General features: G+C 37.8%; 1 protein-coding gene across 1 annotated transcript; it reads left to right on the top strand.

Annotated features, from left to right (window-relative positions):
• Positions 1-725: 725 nt before the first annotated feature.
• Positions 726-14593, top strand: LOC122333996 (exostosin-1a-like). The gene is made up of 10 exons (XM_043231865.1): positions 726-856; positions 3352-3459; positions 6312-6431; positions 7200-7332; positions 7423-7541; positions 8547-8642; positions 8855-8944; positions 9819-9979; positions 10147-10318; positions 11382-14593. The coding sequence occupies exons 1-10, from the start codon at positions 779-781 to the stop codon at positions 11565-11567; spliced, it is 1263 nt and encodes a 420-aa protein (XP_043087800.1). The 5' UTR covers positions 726-778; the 3' UTR covers positions 11568-14593.
• Positions 14594-15937: the final 1344 nt, after the last annotated feature.

The following is a 15937-nucleotide window of genomic DNA, read 5'->3' as shown; positions in this document are numbered from 1 at the left end:
ATATATACATACTTCAGAAATAAATTGTCAGATTTTGAGATTGCTTTTTTTTTTTTATGTTGTGGTAAATCGTAGAATGTTACAATGTCTTTTTCAAAAGTTGTAAATCACTGTTTTTACCAAAAATTGGAAGCAACACAACTACTTTCAACATTGCCGGGAAATTTTTGGCGAGCATCAGATCAACACATTAGCATGATCTGATGGTGTTCATGACCTACTGATAGTACGTGATGGATTATATCCATTCAGATTAAAAAAAGAGTCATCTATTATTAATGCATGCTATGTTTCGCTGCATTGTGGGATGCAGCGTTCTGTATGCTACACTGCAAGGTAGTTGCTGGTTAATAGACATTTCTAGGCTACTCAAGATGGTTGCTTTGGTATTTTGATTAGTTGCTGATTGGCCGTTATTATGGGATGCTAGAGTGTTTTAGCTATTTGCCAGCTGCTGCTATGGAGATCCAGCTGGTTATTTTGACTAGTTGTGGAAGTTTAAATTCTTTAGCAATCGTGTTTGAAGCATTTGAGGGGAATTGTGTCGTTCTAACAGGGGTTTTTGTGTCTTTTTCTAGCGACGTTCATGACTCAGAATCCTGTAAACTGGAAAGTATGTAGCAGAGCATGCTTGTTTCACGATCTGCGCCAGAGCGCTAGTTTCCATGCAAATAGGATATTCACCTCCTGCTTTCCTGCAGCAGGATGTTTTCTGACCTTGGTTCTTAATGTGCGCTTCCTTGTTTTTCTTTTTCTCAACAGGTATGACTATAAAGAAATGCTGCATAACTCTACTTTCTGTCTCGTGCCTCGAGGACGCCGCCTGGGCTCTTTCCGTTTCCTGGAGGCTCTGCAGGTACAGTTTTCCAGTTCCTTCCCATCGTCAATACTGTTTGCCAACAGAAGACACTTAGCAATTGCATGCAGGTCTGCGTTTCCAGGCCACACACACACCCACACACACTCTTTATCATCATTGCAGTTCTAAGCCTTTGCGATATACAAGAAAAAATGTCTTTGCAAATCAGAAAGGATGCACTAAATTGGTCAAAATAGACCCACTAAGATGCACAAATGTTTTCAAAATCAATAATAATGTTTCCTGAGCACATTAGAATGATTTCTGAACGATCATGTGACACTGAAGACTGCACTAATGATGGTTAAAATTCAGCTTTGCATCACAGGAATAAATTGTGCACATGTAAAACAAGAATTTTTTTTTTTTTTTTAAATATTTAAAAATGTATTTTAAGCAAATAAATGCAGCCTTGCACAAAAACTTAAATAAAGCCAACCTTTAAATTAAAAAAATATTATCATATATACTGAAGTCGGTTCATGTGGCTCTTTATATTTTTCATGTCGCTCTTTATATTGCTTTATATTCCATATTTTAGAAAGAATTCCCTTACACTCACCAAAGCTGCCATCAATTAATAAAAAAAAAAAAAATCCAATTTAAAATGAATGTGTCATATAATCAGCAATTGAGATATTAAAACAATCCCATTTGTGGCATTTCATAACGTTGCCAAATCCACCTTTATCCATAACCAGCACAGTTCTGTGATGCTGCGATGCCGGTGTAATGTCGGATGGCCGTCTATTGTGTATTGTGTGGGAGTGCGGCTGTGCTCTTTCAGGTTGTCTGACATGAGGCTTAACAGGCCATTATATATTGTGTTTTGAAATGAGTGGGTGTTGAGGATTGACTAGCTGAGGTTTTCTGGGCTTTTATGCCTTGCGTTTGTGTCTCGGGGGCTGTATTGGTCTGTATGCATTTCAGCAGATTGAAGTTCTGGTTAATGACACTGCAAGGATTAGTCCATAACAGCGGGATGATATTAGAGATGAGGGGAGGTCAGAGGGTGGGAGCAGCTTAACAGATTAGGGACAGGACAACAAGCCTGTGCAAACACACACACCGTTCTAAAATAGTGGATTTCATCCACAATAAAGTTCTGCTGATGACAGATAATGCTTTTAATACAGAACATGATACTTAATTACCGCTTTTGTGTCCAGAAAAAACAAAGAAATATTATTACTGTGATGCATGTCCAAAAGAACTACATTCTGGCATGTTCACACGTGCAACAAAAACACGTTATAACTACAAAAAAAAATAAAAATTGTAATAAAAAAATGTAATTCGCTTTTTTATTTAATTTTGTGCTTTTGTTATTTTTATTTGTATGTATTTGTTTGTTTCATATTCATATGTTTTTTTATTTCATTTTTTTATTTTCATTAGTTTCATGTTCAAAAAGCATGGAAATACTGTGATACCATAAAAAAGCTATTTAAAATTCCTATAATAGCCACATTTATTACTATGATGCTCACAGCTTACAAAAAAAGTATATAATTTCTTTATATTCCTCATCCATAAGTGTTATTTTGGTATTTTTATTGATTTATTTATTCTTGTTTTGTTTTTATATGTGTGAATTTAGTTAGTTAATTTAGATTTTTATTACATTTATTTTGACACATGGGTTTTGATATTATATTTTTATGTATTTTTAATGTTTTTAATGTTTCCATCTAACATTTATTTTCTTTATTAGTTTTAGTAAACAATAACAACATTACATGCTATCAAGCGACTATAATGAACAAACAAATTTTTAAAAATGTGATAATAGCTGTTTTGAGCTTTTGGGGTAGTTTTCATTGTAACTCCATCCTAAATAATGAATGCGGCTCTGCGCTAATGACCAATAATGGCAGCTGATATGCAAATTGGAGACCAGGTAGTCATTAGATATTATAAACAATGCACCATCTGTCTGTTGGTACCTGCTGCTAAGGCGCTACTTCAGGAACAAGACACAAAAGCTCATTTGTTGCTGAACATGTTTGACACAGAAGAGCTGCTTGAGCGGGCTTGACTTATTTTGAACTAGCTAAATGTCCATATTGCGTGTTACTGCATTGCCATATTGGTGCATACGCTGTGTGTATATATACAAATATAAAAATGACAATTTATTATTAAGATGTCGCTGTAGCTTTCTGCATTGGTTTTCTTTTGTTCTTGATGGTTATTTCACATCCTCTTTCATTGCTATGACCCACGAAGCCTCGCTTCAGACGCTTTGCGTTTCCTTCAGTCGATGCCAGATTTCCCAGAGCTCAAGATGGAACAGAAACATGACTGCTCTGATAAACCATGATTCCTCATTTCTCAGTCTGAAGTCAGGGCTCCTCTTGCTTTCAGACTTTCCACTCGAAGATGCTAATAAAATTTTCATGACGCTTGTTTTATTTTTCTTCAGCCTGTTTTAACTCGCCTCTCTCTCTCTCTCTCTCTCTCTGTGTGTGTGTGTGTGTGTGCGCGCGCAGGCCGCTTGTGTTCCCGTCATGCTCAGTAATGGCTGGGAGCTTCCCTTCTCAGAGATCATCGACTGGCACACAGCCGCTGTCATTGGGGACGAGAGACTTCTTCTACAGGTACGACTTCCAGAATGTATCAGGGCAGAATCTAGTTCAGCTTATTAGATTCATTCTGTTGCTGTTCCTGTCTGAAACAACAGCGAGCTGCCGGCTGTCTGCGGCCTATATGGGCAGCATCTTAACTGAAATACAATCTAGTATTGGCTTTTCTGTGAAAAGTGCTGCCAAAAGAAAGTACCGTAGAAGGTTAGATAGGGTGCTCTGATTTCCACACTTCAGAAAAGAATCACGGAGTCCGGTCATAAAATTCAAATTTACTGTATAATGCAGAATGTCAAAGAACTTTTTTGGATGAATAAATTAAAATTAGGACTGGTGTACTTATGACATCTGTCTCTGTGTAAGTGAATGATGCAGATGTGCCTTCAGCATCTGCTTTCAAACTGTGAGGACAAAAGCTTCATCTCCAGAATTGCTTTGAGCAGTTTCATGAGCATTTTACTTTTTACTTTATTTTTTTTATAGACAAAAGCTATTGTCTCATGATGACAACCAATCAAAATTGGATTTACTTGAAGAAACTGTGACAGAAAAATATTTATTATTATTATCATCATTATAGCTATTTTTTGGGCACTTCTTACCTTTTTACTTATTTTTTTAACCAACGTTATTTTTTAGATTTTTTTTCCTTCATTTTATTCTATTTTAAAAAATTTTAAAACATATGGATTTTTTTCCCGTTTTCATTTGATTTCAAATAATTAATTTAAAAATTAATTTTTAAATGTTTTTTTATTAAATGCATAAATAGGGCCCTTTAATTGTAAAAAATCTAATAAATATACATTTTATTCATAAATTACAGTTTCGGTTGATTTGACTTTCATGGACAATTTAGGTAAAAATAAAATAGAAGAAAGAAAGAAAGCAATACATTTTATAGGCACCTAAAAATGTAATGATTTAAAATTTTCTAAGACAATTTTAGTTTGAGTACTGGGGCAAAGTGATGAGATGATTGCAAAACGGAGCCCAGAAAAATTTAAATGGAAGAAACTTGTTATGGATTTATAAAAAAATAAAACGGGTCACATTTAGGGCCCTATTAGTATAATCATTCACTTTTAAAATGCTGCCTACAAAGTAAGCTTGCAAGGTTTCGTAACGGAGACGTGTTTATATGTGTAAATTCGTTATAACCTCGTGCGATCTCGAGCCTTTTCTATTCATTAATTACACATGAATTAAATCGTTCTAATGTCACATGCTAATTTTCCCGGGCGCAAGCTCGAGACTATCAGTGACGGCCCGCAGACCCCCGGAGACTTCCACGCTGAAAGCAAGTCCATGTTGCTTTGTAATTGAAATGGGACCTCTTGCCCTCGCCGATTAGCGGCCTGCGGCAGAAAGGCAGTCCGTGCTGAGAGGAGTGACAGCTTCTGTCAGGCCGCAGTAGCACATTTCTGCATTTAATATGCTCTCGTGCCCCTGTGGCACTGACTGGCTCCACAAAAGGTGAGACTAATCGGCCGGTGAGATATTTGTAATGGAAATCCACCTCAAGGGCCGTTTGTGTTTACAGTGATGAGAGACTTTAATAATCGCTCACGCCTGCTGTGACTCACTTCTCCTCTCGGTACATACTGCACAGAACCACAGACTGAACGAGACCTAGGCCTGTGCTCAGTGTTTATTACAGTAGTCTATCTATTTATCTATCTTTTTCCGTCGCAATAATCAATATATCGACTCATCGCACAATATGTGTACCTTAATCGTTTTTGGTGATGGGATATACTGATGTAAAATTATTTAAAAAAAAAGCATTGTGGTGTAGCCATGAGGCGCTAGTTCAAACTTTTAAGAGTTTAATCTTCAGGTACGGCCTTGTTTAGGGATCTGTGCCTTTGTGCGTAGAGAGATAGAAACTAAACGGGGATTGTGTTTTTCAGCAATAGTGTGCACCCTTACTTTTCAGAGGGAAAAAAAAAAGGAAAAATCTCTATAAAGGTTCTTTGTGCATTTGTCTTTTTTCCACTAGAAAAGGTGTATTTACTATTAACTATATTTTCAATTCTTTTTTTTTTTCAATCTAATATTTTGATTATTTCCATGATCTAAATATTTTTAATAATTAAATGTTTGTTGTGTAGGCCTTCTAGCATACAGCTATATTCATTATACATTATACGTTATACATTCAGTGGCATAAAATGGTCTTAAAATGACAATAATATCGCAACAAAAAGTTATCATGACTATTATTCTTTTTTTATCATCCTATTGTTCGATCTACCTTTTATCATTCTGGTCTATTTGTCTTTCGTTCTATCATTTTATTGTTCTGTCTGTCATCCTATCTTTAGTTCTATCACCCTATCTATTCATCATCTACCTTTCTATGGTTTATTCCGTCAGTTATTCTATCTATCCATTCGTCTGTCAGTTCTGTCGTTTTATCGTTCCACCTATCTTTCGTTCTGTTGCTCTGTATATCAATTCATCATTCCTTCGTTCATTGAAACACCCTATATATCGTTTTGAAGTTCTTTAGATATTGTACTCACTCATAACACCTTTACTGTAGCTCAGCAGTCACTCAGAACACCATAGCAACTACCTTAGTAACCACATAGCAACCGGATAGCTGTCAACACCCTATAAACTACCCTAGCAATCACCCAAGCAAAAGACTGAAATGAGGGTGAATAAGAAAGCTTTTCATTTTGAGGCGAACCGTTCCGTTAAACTTACTCTCGAAAATTCGTCCACCGAGTGAAAAAGCCCAGTTTGTCAGAGCGATCTGTCCGCCCGGGAGAGATTTCAGTTATTTTAACCGGTGCCTCCGACTGGAAAGGCCTGTCAAGTAGAAAATACATTATCACAGTGCTCCCGTCTCCTCACAGATTCCATCGACGGTTCGCTCCATCCATCAAGATCGCATTCTGTCTCTCCGCCAGCAGACGCAGTTCTTGTGGGAAGCGTATTTCTCTTCCGTGGAGAAAATTGTGCTCACTACGCTGGAGGTAAGCAACTTCCCGATCAATTAAAACGAGACGTGCAGCCATCAAGACCTAATGACCAGTCTGAAAAATCCAGCATGAACCTGTCCAGGTCGTGCTTCACCCTGAAAACCAACAGGGGGAAAAAAATTGGAAATTATTTTGCAGAAAATGAAGCTCATTTTAGGACCATTAAGACATTTGCGCTGAGATTTTCATGATTATTAAGCGCATTTGCAACTCGGTTCTAAGCACTGTAATGCATACACAAATCGGATGTAGTTATGAATTCGTAATTATCATTATTTAAACTGATCGTACGCTAAAGCTGTAATGAGAATCATCCAGGCTCAGTGATTTATTTAGTCAAATTAGCCATTACGTATAAATATTTTAAATAGCTAATAATTACTATAACGTGAATTCGATCGAAATGGTCCTTTTCTTTCAAATGAAAAACGATCATTTCTAGTTTTTCACAAATGCACGCGGCCAGTCGAGAGCTGTTCCTGAATGAAAACGGAGCTCAGGCTCTGGTTTCACACGCTTCACCCCGGAGGAAGCTCTGAGACGTCCCCTGATGTGCAAGAGGACACCCGGGTCAGGTCTTGAAGGGTGCATCTGTGACGGCGAGCATTAATAAGTGTCCGAATAAACACGGCTGCGGTCCAGCTGGCCTCGTGTTTATGAAAGTTAAACGCTCTGAGATTTGAGCGCTGTTGATGTTGAAGCGAGTCTGGTAGACGCTAATGAACAGCAGTGATGGGACTCATCTCATGACTCTTTCTGCAGATCATCCAGGACCGTGTTTTGCAGCATAACGCCCGCAGCACTCTGATGTGGAACCGCTTGCCCGGAGGACTTTTCACTTTGCCCCAGTACTCATCCTACCTGGGAGATTTTCCCTTCTTCTACGCTGAACTCGGTAGGCAGGCCATTTTCAGTACTAATGTGCTGCGGGTATGGAGTCAGTGTTTTACATACATGAAATATATATGGGTCATCTTTTTCACAGGCATTAAACCACAGCAGAAGTTCACAGCCGTCATTCACGCTGTCACACCTCTCGTATCTCAGTCGCAACCGATTTTCAAGTTGCTAGTAGCTGTGGCCAAATCTCAGTACTGTGCCCAGGTCAGTGTTACTTTAGTTTTATTCATGCATTATTAACATTTATTTTTATTTTTGTAATTGCAGTTTACATTTTGTGTCCTTTTGTCATTTTTATCAGAGGTTATAGTTCTGTTAGCTTTATCTGTTTTTAGTTTAGTTGGTTTTTTTTTGCGCTTAGTGCTACTTTTTATTCCGGTTAATTGCATAGACAAGTTGTTTCGTTTTAATTTTTCATCTAATAGATGATTATAATCATTGAGATTTTTACTGCCAGTTAAAAAAGTACAGTTCTGTCACTGGGGTGGTAGCCTAAGGTACATCATTGTACCTTACCTACCCCTAAACGGTACGTATTAGTACCTTAAATGTATATTTAATAACTTTAAAAGCCCCAGTGACTGAACTGTACCTATTTTTTTCTGACAGTGGATGCACAAAAATACCTTCAGGAATTCAAACTTGACTATTTACACAAGTGCAAAAAATCGAACAGAACACCAATAAAGTAACAAAATTCATAAGGACGTCAACTTGAAGCTAATTTTGAGATTTTGGTATCACGTGACGTTGTTCATACTTGTTTTCCCTCTAAAATGATGTCATTTCCTGGAAGACGCTATCATGCTAATGGCACTTTACAAAAGACTTGACAGCATGGAATAAAATATAAAAGTAATAATAATTTCCACCTTTAAATATTGAAGGTTTTGAATTTATTCTGGTTTATAAAGTCATCAAGCAACATTCAAACTTGTTTTTTTTTAATAAGAAGAAATACCGAAAGAAATGGTGTATCATCAGATCACGTGAAGCAATGGAGCTAAAAATTCAGCTTTGCATCGCAGCAATAAATTAACATTTGCTTGAAATAATTATATTTCACAGTTTTGCCGTTTTTAACGTATTCTCACCAGCCCCAGACTTTTAAGCGAGTGTGCTTGATGTAAAACGTACTGGACGGTAGAAATGATGGTGGTGCAGGCTTTATTCCCAGCGTCTGATGTTCTCACCATGTGCTTGTGTCAGATCATTGTCCTGTGGAACTGCGACAAGCCTCTCCCTGCGAAGCACCGCTGGCCCGCCACCTCTGTCCCAGTCATCGTAATCGAGGGCGAGAGCAAGGTGAATCTCCACTCATTCAAGCGTGCTGTCTTTATATTCCCGTCATATCAAATGAAGTGTCTGGTGTTACCCGCCCCGCGATGACAGATGACGGATGGTGCACAGATTTGCTGTTGCCGTGGTTTCGCGCTCTCCCTTGAATGTTCATCTTAACTAAAATCAAAGCTATTGAGCGTTTTTCTGGAGGTTTCATGCATTGATTACATGTTTAGGTGATGAGCAGCCGATTCCTCCCCTATGACAACATCAAAACTGATGCGGTCTTGAGTCTGGATGAAGACACCGTGCTCTCGACCACGGAGGTGAGCCGACAAATCAGAACGGTTCTAGATTTGTCAATCACTTTTATTGTTTCTCATTTCATTTTATTTTATAGCATCAAAAAAAGTACAATAAAACGAAGCATAAACTCATCAGTGTGAGCGTCTCTAATAATATCAAATATCTGAAGATAATGAGAGGAGAATATTTGAAAATATGTCTGTACGAGCAAGTAAAATTAAGCTTGTTTCCATAATAATTTATTTGCAAAAAGGGTAATTGCAACTTTTGGTCTCACAATTTTGAATTTATCTCAAGTTTCAATTTTGCCGTTCTGACATTTTAACTTGCGACTTTGTATCTCGCAATTCTGTTTATTTGTTTTGGCCACAAATATAAAAATCAAAATGGTTCATTGCAATTACTTCTTTCATTTTTTTTAGCCCTTGTACGTTGTCAGGCTTAAATACTGTTGTTGAAACCAATAGAATTGTCCCAAAATGCTAATATTAGACAAAACGATTGCTATTCATATCAGATAAGCTATAACTTAACAAAGCTACTTATTGGCAAATATACTAAAATTGTAACTAGTTTTGATATTTCCATTATTACAATTTTCATTATTACTATGCAAACTACTTAGTTTTGTGTTTTAACAAAATGAGTCGATTTTTTGTTCGAGATGATAAAATGTTTTACAGTCACCAGTCATGCTGCTCTCTAGATATCGATATCTCGAACTGATTTTGATTCATGGACTGTGAATTTGAAGTCAAATTCTTTCTGAAACCATATTTACGTCTGAGCTTTTAGAAAACAATTCTATTGTTCAATGCAATGACAAATCCCGTCATTCAAGTTTATGTGTGCACGGTTGAGTAAGCGCTTACTGTAGAATGGTTGTTACCGCAGGTGGATTTTGCCTTTACGGTTTGGCAAAGTTTCCCAGAGAGGATCGTGGGATATCCCGCACGGAGCCATTTTTGGGACTCTAACAAGGAGCGGTGGGGCTACACCTCCAAATGGACCAATGACTACTCCATGGTGCTGACTGGAGCTGCTTTCTACCACAGGTAGGACACACAAAGCTGCTTTCCTGAACCTTCACCTTCTCTGTTCATCTGTGGTGGAATGAGCTGCCCGCCTCAATGCTGCTGAAACTGAAATATTCTGAAGTGCCTAAATGTTCCCTAGGCCCTAAGGTGTTAACAGGCTTTTTTATTTATTTTATTTACTCCAGGTATTATAACTACTTGTACACACAATACCTGCCTGGCAGCTTAAAGAGTATGGTTGACCAGCTCTCAAACTGTGAAGACATCCTCATGAACTTCCTGGTGTCTGCTGTCACTAAGATGCCTCCGATCAAGGTCACTCAAAAGAAGCAGTACAAGGAGACGATGATGGGACAGGTAGAAAACGCATTAAATCAATATAATTGCGATCACCTCGCGTGTGAGTGCTAGTATTTCCTGCAGAGTTAAATCTAGAAATCTGGGGAAGGGTTTGAGACACATGCGTCACTTTTTTTCACCTCCCAAAAATAGCTTATAAAGACTTGAGGAAATTCTTCAGCTTCCTCCAACAGCTTCCGCTATTCTCATATCAAGAGTGTGTTATTTTGAATGTGTCCAGAGATTTTCCTCAGCAATTTTTGTAAATTTAAAAGGGGCTTATTTTTGAGCGAATGTCATGATGATATTATAGTATTATTATCATTTACATGCTATTATAGTTTTTATTCATATTTTTAATTGGATTTTATTTTATATATTCCACTTGTAATTTTAAGTTTAGTATTTTTAGTTTTAGTAATGGCTTCAAATTAAAAATAAATTAATAAATATATTTTTTTACATTTTACATGTTTTTTTTATTTCAAGTAACAGTATTTAAGTTATAATTAACTGTTGTAATGCTGCTGGATTGTATATCACACCAACAATAAGAGATTTTCTTTTATAGGTAGTAAATAAAGCTCGTTTTGGAGGGAAAATAATTCAGACAATTTTTTTTTTCATCAGAATTTAAATTCTCAAGTACTTCTAAAGTCATTTTTTAAATTATGCCAGTTTTTGTTTGTGACAAATTTCAAAAAAGTTTTTTTTTCTTTTCTTTTTCATAAATCGTGTTTTTTATCACACTATCATGTTTTTATTGTTTCATTGTGTTAGTCAACTAAAACTTAACTAAGATTAACTAACTGAGATTAAATGGAATGCAAAATGGAAAAAACATGATTTCTGAAAATTTGTTAAAAATGGAGATATCTGTTTTTGCAAACGAGCTCTTCATATATAAATATATATAATAGCTTTTATATAGCAGTGTTGCGTGTCTATTTAATTACAGCGGTGTGCAGCTAAAATAAATTGAAGCAAATGAAGCGCATTCAAGTTACGAACGACCGCATCCACTCCTGCGTTAAAAATAAGTTGGATATAGCGGCTAACTAGCTCTCTCTTTCATTCGCAGACGTCCCGGGCATCACGCTGGGCAGATCCTGACCACTTTGCCCAGCGGCAGACGTGCATGAACAAATTTGCCAGCTGGTTTGGCACCATGCCCCTGGTCCATTCACAGATGAGACTGGATCCCGTTCTGTTCAAAGACCAGGTATCGATACTGCGCAAAAAGTACAGAGACATCGAGAGACTCTGACGAAGCTGACAAACACCTTCCCTCTGTACGGGGACGGGAAACGGCATACGAAAACCCCCCAGAACCCTGAAAAACCAGATCGACAGGGATAAAAACGGGGGCACAGAAACCCTCAGGGAGGGAGCGCATCGAGATTGGGGGGGAAGTGTTGTGCTGCAAGAAGATCCGTCTGCTGGAGATCGTCACTAACTATAAATACACGAAAGCAAGAGGTTCGATGCGAGACCACGTCGATGTTATTTGGCCGAGTTTAGCACAACACAAAGACACGCCAACGTTGGCAGCTTTCTGTCTTCCACACCCCCTCTTGCAATGCTTTGCCAATGACAACGGTGACCGTGGCAGATTCGCCAATGCCGAGCAGCCGCGCACACATCCACATGCAGTCAGAAAATATACTAGCGCACGCCGGTTTAACTTCTGTATCAGACCTCTCCGTGTTAGATGTGTGATAGGCCTGGCTGGAAGGGTATTTATTCTGTCCTCCTTCGGTAAGCGTTACGCCCCTCTTGAAGACGCAGGACAACGCCCTGCGGAGAAGTCGAGTGTGTGCGAAACAGTGCCTGAGCTTTCAGATGGACCGTATCTGGGAGTCCAAAGGGGTTTTGTGTGAATGCAAAAACACCTTGTTCATGCTGCTTATATTTGGATTCAAATGTTAGGTGTTCCACAAATTGGCCCACTTGGTTTTGATTTTTGTTTTCTTTCTATACGAGCCTTTTGGTGTATTTTGTCAAACTGACATAATATTAGTATTTTCGGAGGAGTTAGACCCAATGCCACAACATCTTATTTTTGTCTGGTTCTCTTACAAGTCTTATTGGTGTAATGCCATATCAGAAGCCACGTTCACACTGCAGCTAATTCAGATCGTACTCCACTTCTGACTTATCTGGTCTTAATTTGCGTTTTGTGTTTTTTTGGTTTTTTTTGGAAGTGATACGTTTTTACATCCAAAATGTTTATATAACGACTTTATATAACGACGATATAACTTTTACAATTCAAATTAAGAGTCGTTAATGCAGCGATCCCGCTTGTTCAATGACAAACGTGGAGGGGGCGAATCTGTTTACGGCGATTTCAAAATGTAAAAAAAAGTTCACACCCATTCTAATCTCCACTAACTAAGGTTTCTTTCTTTAAATCACCAAACATTTTAATATCTGTTGCAATCCGTTTCTCTTTTGTTGTCAGTTTGGACAAGTCAGCCAGAGTTTATATGGCTATTATGTAGGTTTTCCACAGATTGGCTCGAAGTTTTAGATTTTTCTTTCTTTCTATACAAGCCTTTTAGTGTATTTTGTCGAACTGGCATCATTTTAGTATTTTTTTTATTTTTATGATTTAGACAAAGTGGCGCGAACCTTTCTGTTTGGTTTTGTTTGCGAGTCTTATGAGTGTAATGCCACATCAGAGACCACGTTCACACTTCAGCTAATTCAGATGTCACTCCACTTCTGATTCACCTCGGTGTGACTTCGTTTATTCGGAAGCGACGAATACGTTTTACATCTAATAACAACAGCTCACGCAGACATCAGTCGTCTGACAAAAAACATGGATGCTAGCACATCTTTGTTCACTGAGATTTCTTTCTTTATATGGATGTTCCAATCCATTTATTTAAACCTATTTATATTTTTTTCTAAAGGCTGAATAAACGGTTCGAATCTAGAAATCTAGATCGAATAATCCCTATGTTGTTTCAGTGTGTGTGCGCGCGTGGATGGTATGCATTTCAAGAATCATTGACTCAACGGCTCAAGTCAAAGCACAGCATACGCAGTCGTAAAGAGATATTTAACACTAGTTTCGCATTTACTCTCGCAAATCAATGAAACGTCTGAAAATGCTTACGATTACAAGAGGATGTCATTCATAGAGCTTCACGGCGAGTTTTGAGAATGTCTTCCATTGATTTTTCTGTTAAGAAAGAGCTATCGACTCATTACCACTCCTGTTTTTGTCGGATCGGGATGGATAGAGCTGGCTGTCCCAGTGGAGACTGAATCAAAAGTGCTTTTGTCCAAAACCCACTTGGTCTTTAGTCAGAGCAGATGCCATATTTAACGTTGCCATAATAAAAACACTGCTGTGAAGGACAGTTTCGGCGCGTTTCACTGTTCTGTTGTCAAGACTAAATAAATATTTGCCGGAAAGAAATGTAATATAGCACCTTAAACGATCTACCAACTGTAAATTAAATATGGCATCTACACCGATTTAAGGTTTAAATAAAAAAAAATAATAATAATACACCATATATACAGTGCAAAAGCATTTTCCCTATTAAAGACGGTAGGATTGAATATTATACAGCGATGGTTTGGAACATGTGACGATAGAAATTTGTGAACTGTTTAGTGATTTTGCTTCACCGTTAATATAATAGCTATTTGCATGGCTATCATCTGATAGGACTGCTTTGTTTTATCGACGCATAAAAAGGTAATGTGACGATAACGAAATGTACCCCAAATCATTTAAGACGAGGAAAAAACTATTTAGGAGTGTTGTGAGACTTGTATGGCATTAATGTAGAATTGAACCGACGTGCATGAATTGGGCAGAAACCGTCTCTCCGAATAAGATATCGCTAGCGTGAGGTTCTAGTCACGTATATCAAGATTTAATCAGGCTTTTCTCTCTCTTTTTGTCTCAGATGAATGTGCCTTTTCTCAAGACACTTCTGCATTATGTTTCGCTAGCCTTCAGCGCCACAATCTCCTCTATAGAGTTGATCGTACATATCTGTTCCCGTTCACTTGGTTTATTTTTCTTTGTCAAACACTGGAGTTTTCCTGACGGTTCAGTACTGACATTCCTGCCTGTTTTATAGGAAACATCTCAGTCGCTCTTTCACTCTGCCTCATGTTCGTACTTGTATTTAGCACCCATGAGGATTCGTAGTTTTCATTATTTCATCCTTGGACCCTGTAAAGACAATAAAATGGAGTTGGAGTTTTTTTAAGATATAAAAGTGATTTTATAAAAAAGAAAGAAAATAAATAAATGATATTTGATACATTTGTACGTGTTGTTTTGATTGCATCAAGTCATACCAAATTTTTTGCGAAACGATTCATGATACGGATTTACTCGATGTTTTTTTTTTTTTTTTTTAAGCGAAATGAGATTTAAGCGAAATTAAATGTTGAAAGTCGCCCTTTTATTATTTCTGCATGTTTCCTTGGGAAATTGAAATATGTTGAATAGCAAAGCTAAACTGAAATCAGAAAACCAATCCTAAATCAAAAAAATAATACGAATAAAAAAAAAATCTATTCATATAAACGAACAAGCTTTGGCTGTACTCTTTCCATTTAAAGCTGAAGACAATCGCTGTGTTTTAATCATCAATTTTGGTTGAAAATCTAATTTGACGTTGACTTAACTGTGTATTTTGGTTATCTAAAACGACAAATATTAACGTCTGAATTGGACATCAATTTAACGTTGAATCCATGTTCATTTTTGTTCACTTGACATCGCAACCAAAATGTGACCAAATTATAAAAATGTGTGTTATAGATGAGCAAAAAATTGACTTTGGTGTGTATATGCTATGCAGTGGGTAAGGATTGGGATTCTGGGGTACGTAAAAACTGCATCTCGACCAATTCTGTATCATTTGCGCGCGAAAACGGCCACGCCAACGCAAGCGTGTCATACATACGCCAAAGCATGTTTCAATTGGGCCCATTTCATTGATACCACGACAGCTTAATGCATCACAGCCCTCGTGATCATTTTCGTTAACTCTACAATAAGTCTACAGTATATATTGTATTTTAGCTATTTTGTACTGTTCATATTTTGTATATTTGTATACAATTCTTTTTATTACCTGCCTTGCCCTGACTAAAACAGATTCCTCGTGTGTGTAAACACACCTAAAGTTGATTCTGATGCTAAGCAGGCTAAATCGACCCAGGCTTGCTCTTCGGCGACGCAGAGCTCCCGCAAAAAGTCGTAATTCTGAGGACGCCTGTGCTTTCCTGTTCTCTGAGACGTGAAGAGGTAAGACTTTACGGAAGACGAAACACTCGTATAAACCCCTCGCTGTATCGGAGTTTGCTTGTCGCGCGTTAGCGTCTCAGCGTTTACTGATAAAACACGGCGTAGAATCGATTTCAACCGAGAAATCCCTAGCAAATCTCCGAATGCTGAAAAAAAAAACATTTTCAGCGCGCATTAACGGACGTTTTAGGCAGGCCTAGATACGTCGAAATGGCGCCGTTGGCCTTTAAGTGGTTTGGCCGGAGTCGCAGTCTGTCACGCGCTGCTGTGATGAAAGCCGTTCTGGAGGCGAAAGCTTCTCATTCATAAATCATCGACAGCTTGGGCGCGTGGGACACTCATTGTGC

This window comes from Puntigrus tetrazona, unplaced genomic scaffold, assembly GCF_018831695.1.
Source record: "Puntigrus tetrazona isolate hp1 unplaced genomic scaffold, ASM1883169v1 S000000461, whole genome shotgun sequence".
In the NCBI taxonomy this organism is placed as follows: Eukaryota; Metazoa; Chordata; class Actinopteri; order Cypriniformes; family Cyprinidae; genus Puntigrus; species Puntigrus tetrazona.
This window is presented reverse-complemented; position numbering and strand designations above follow the sequence as displayed.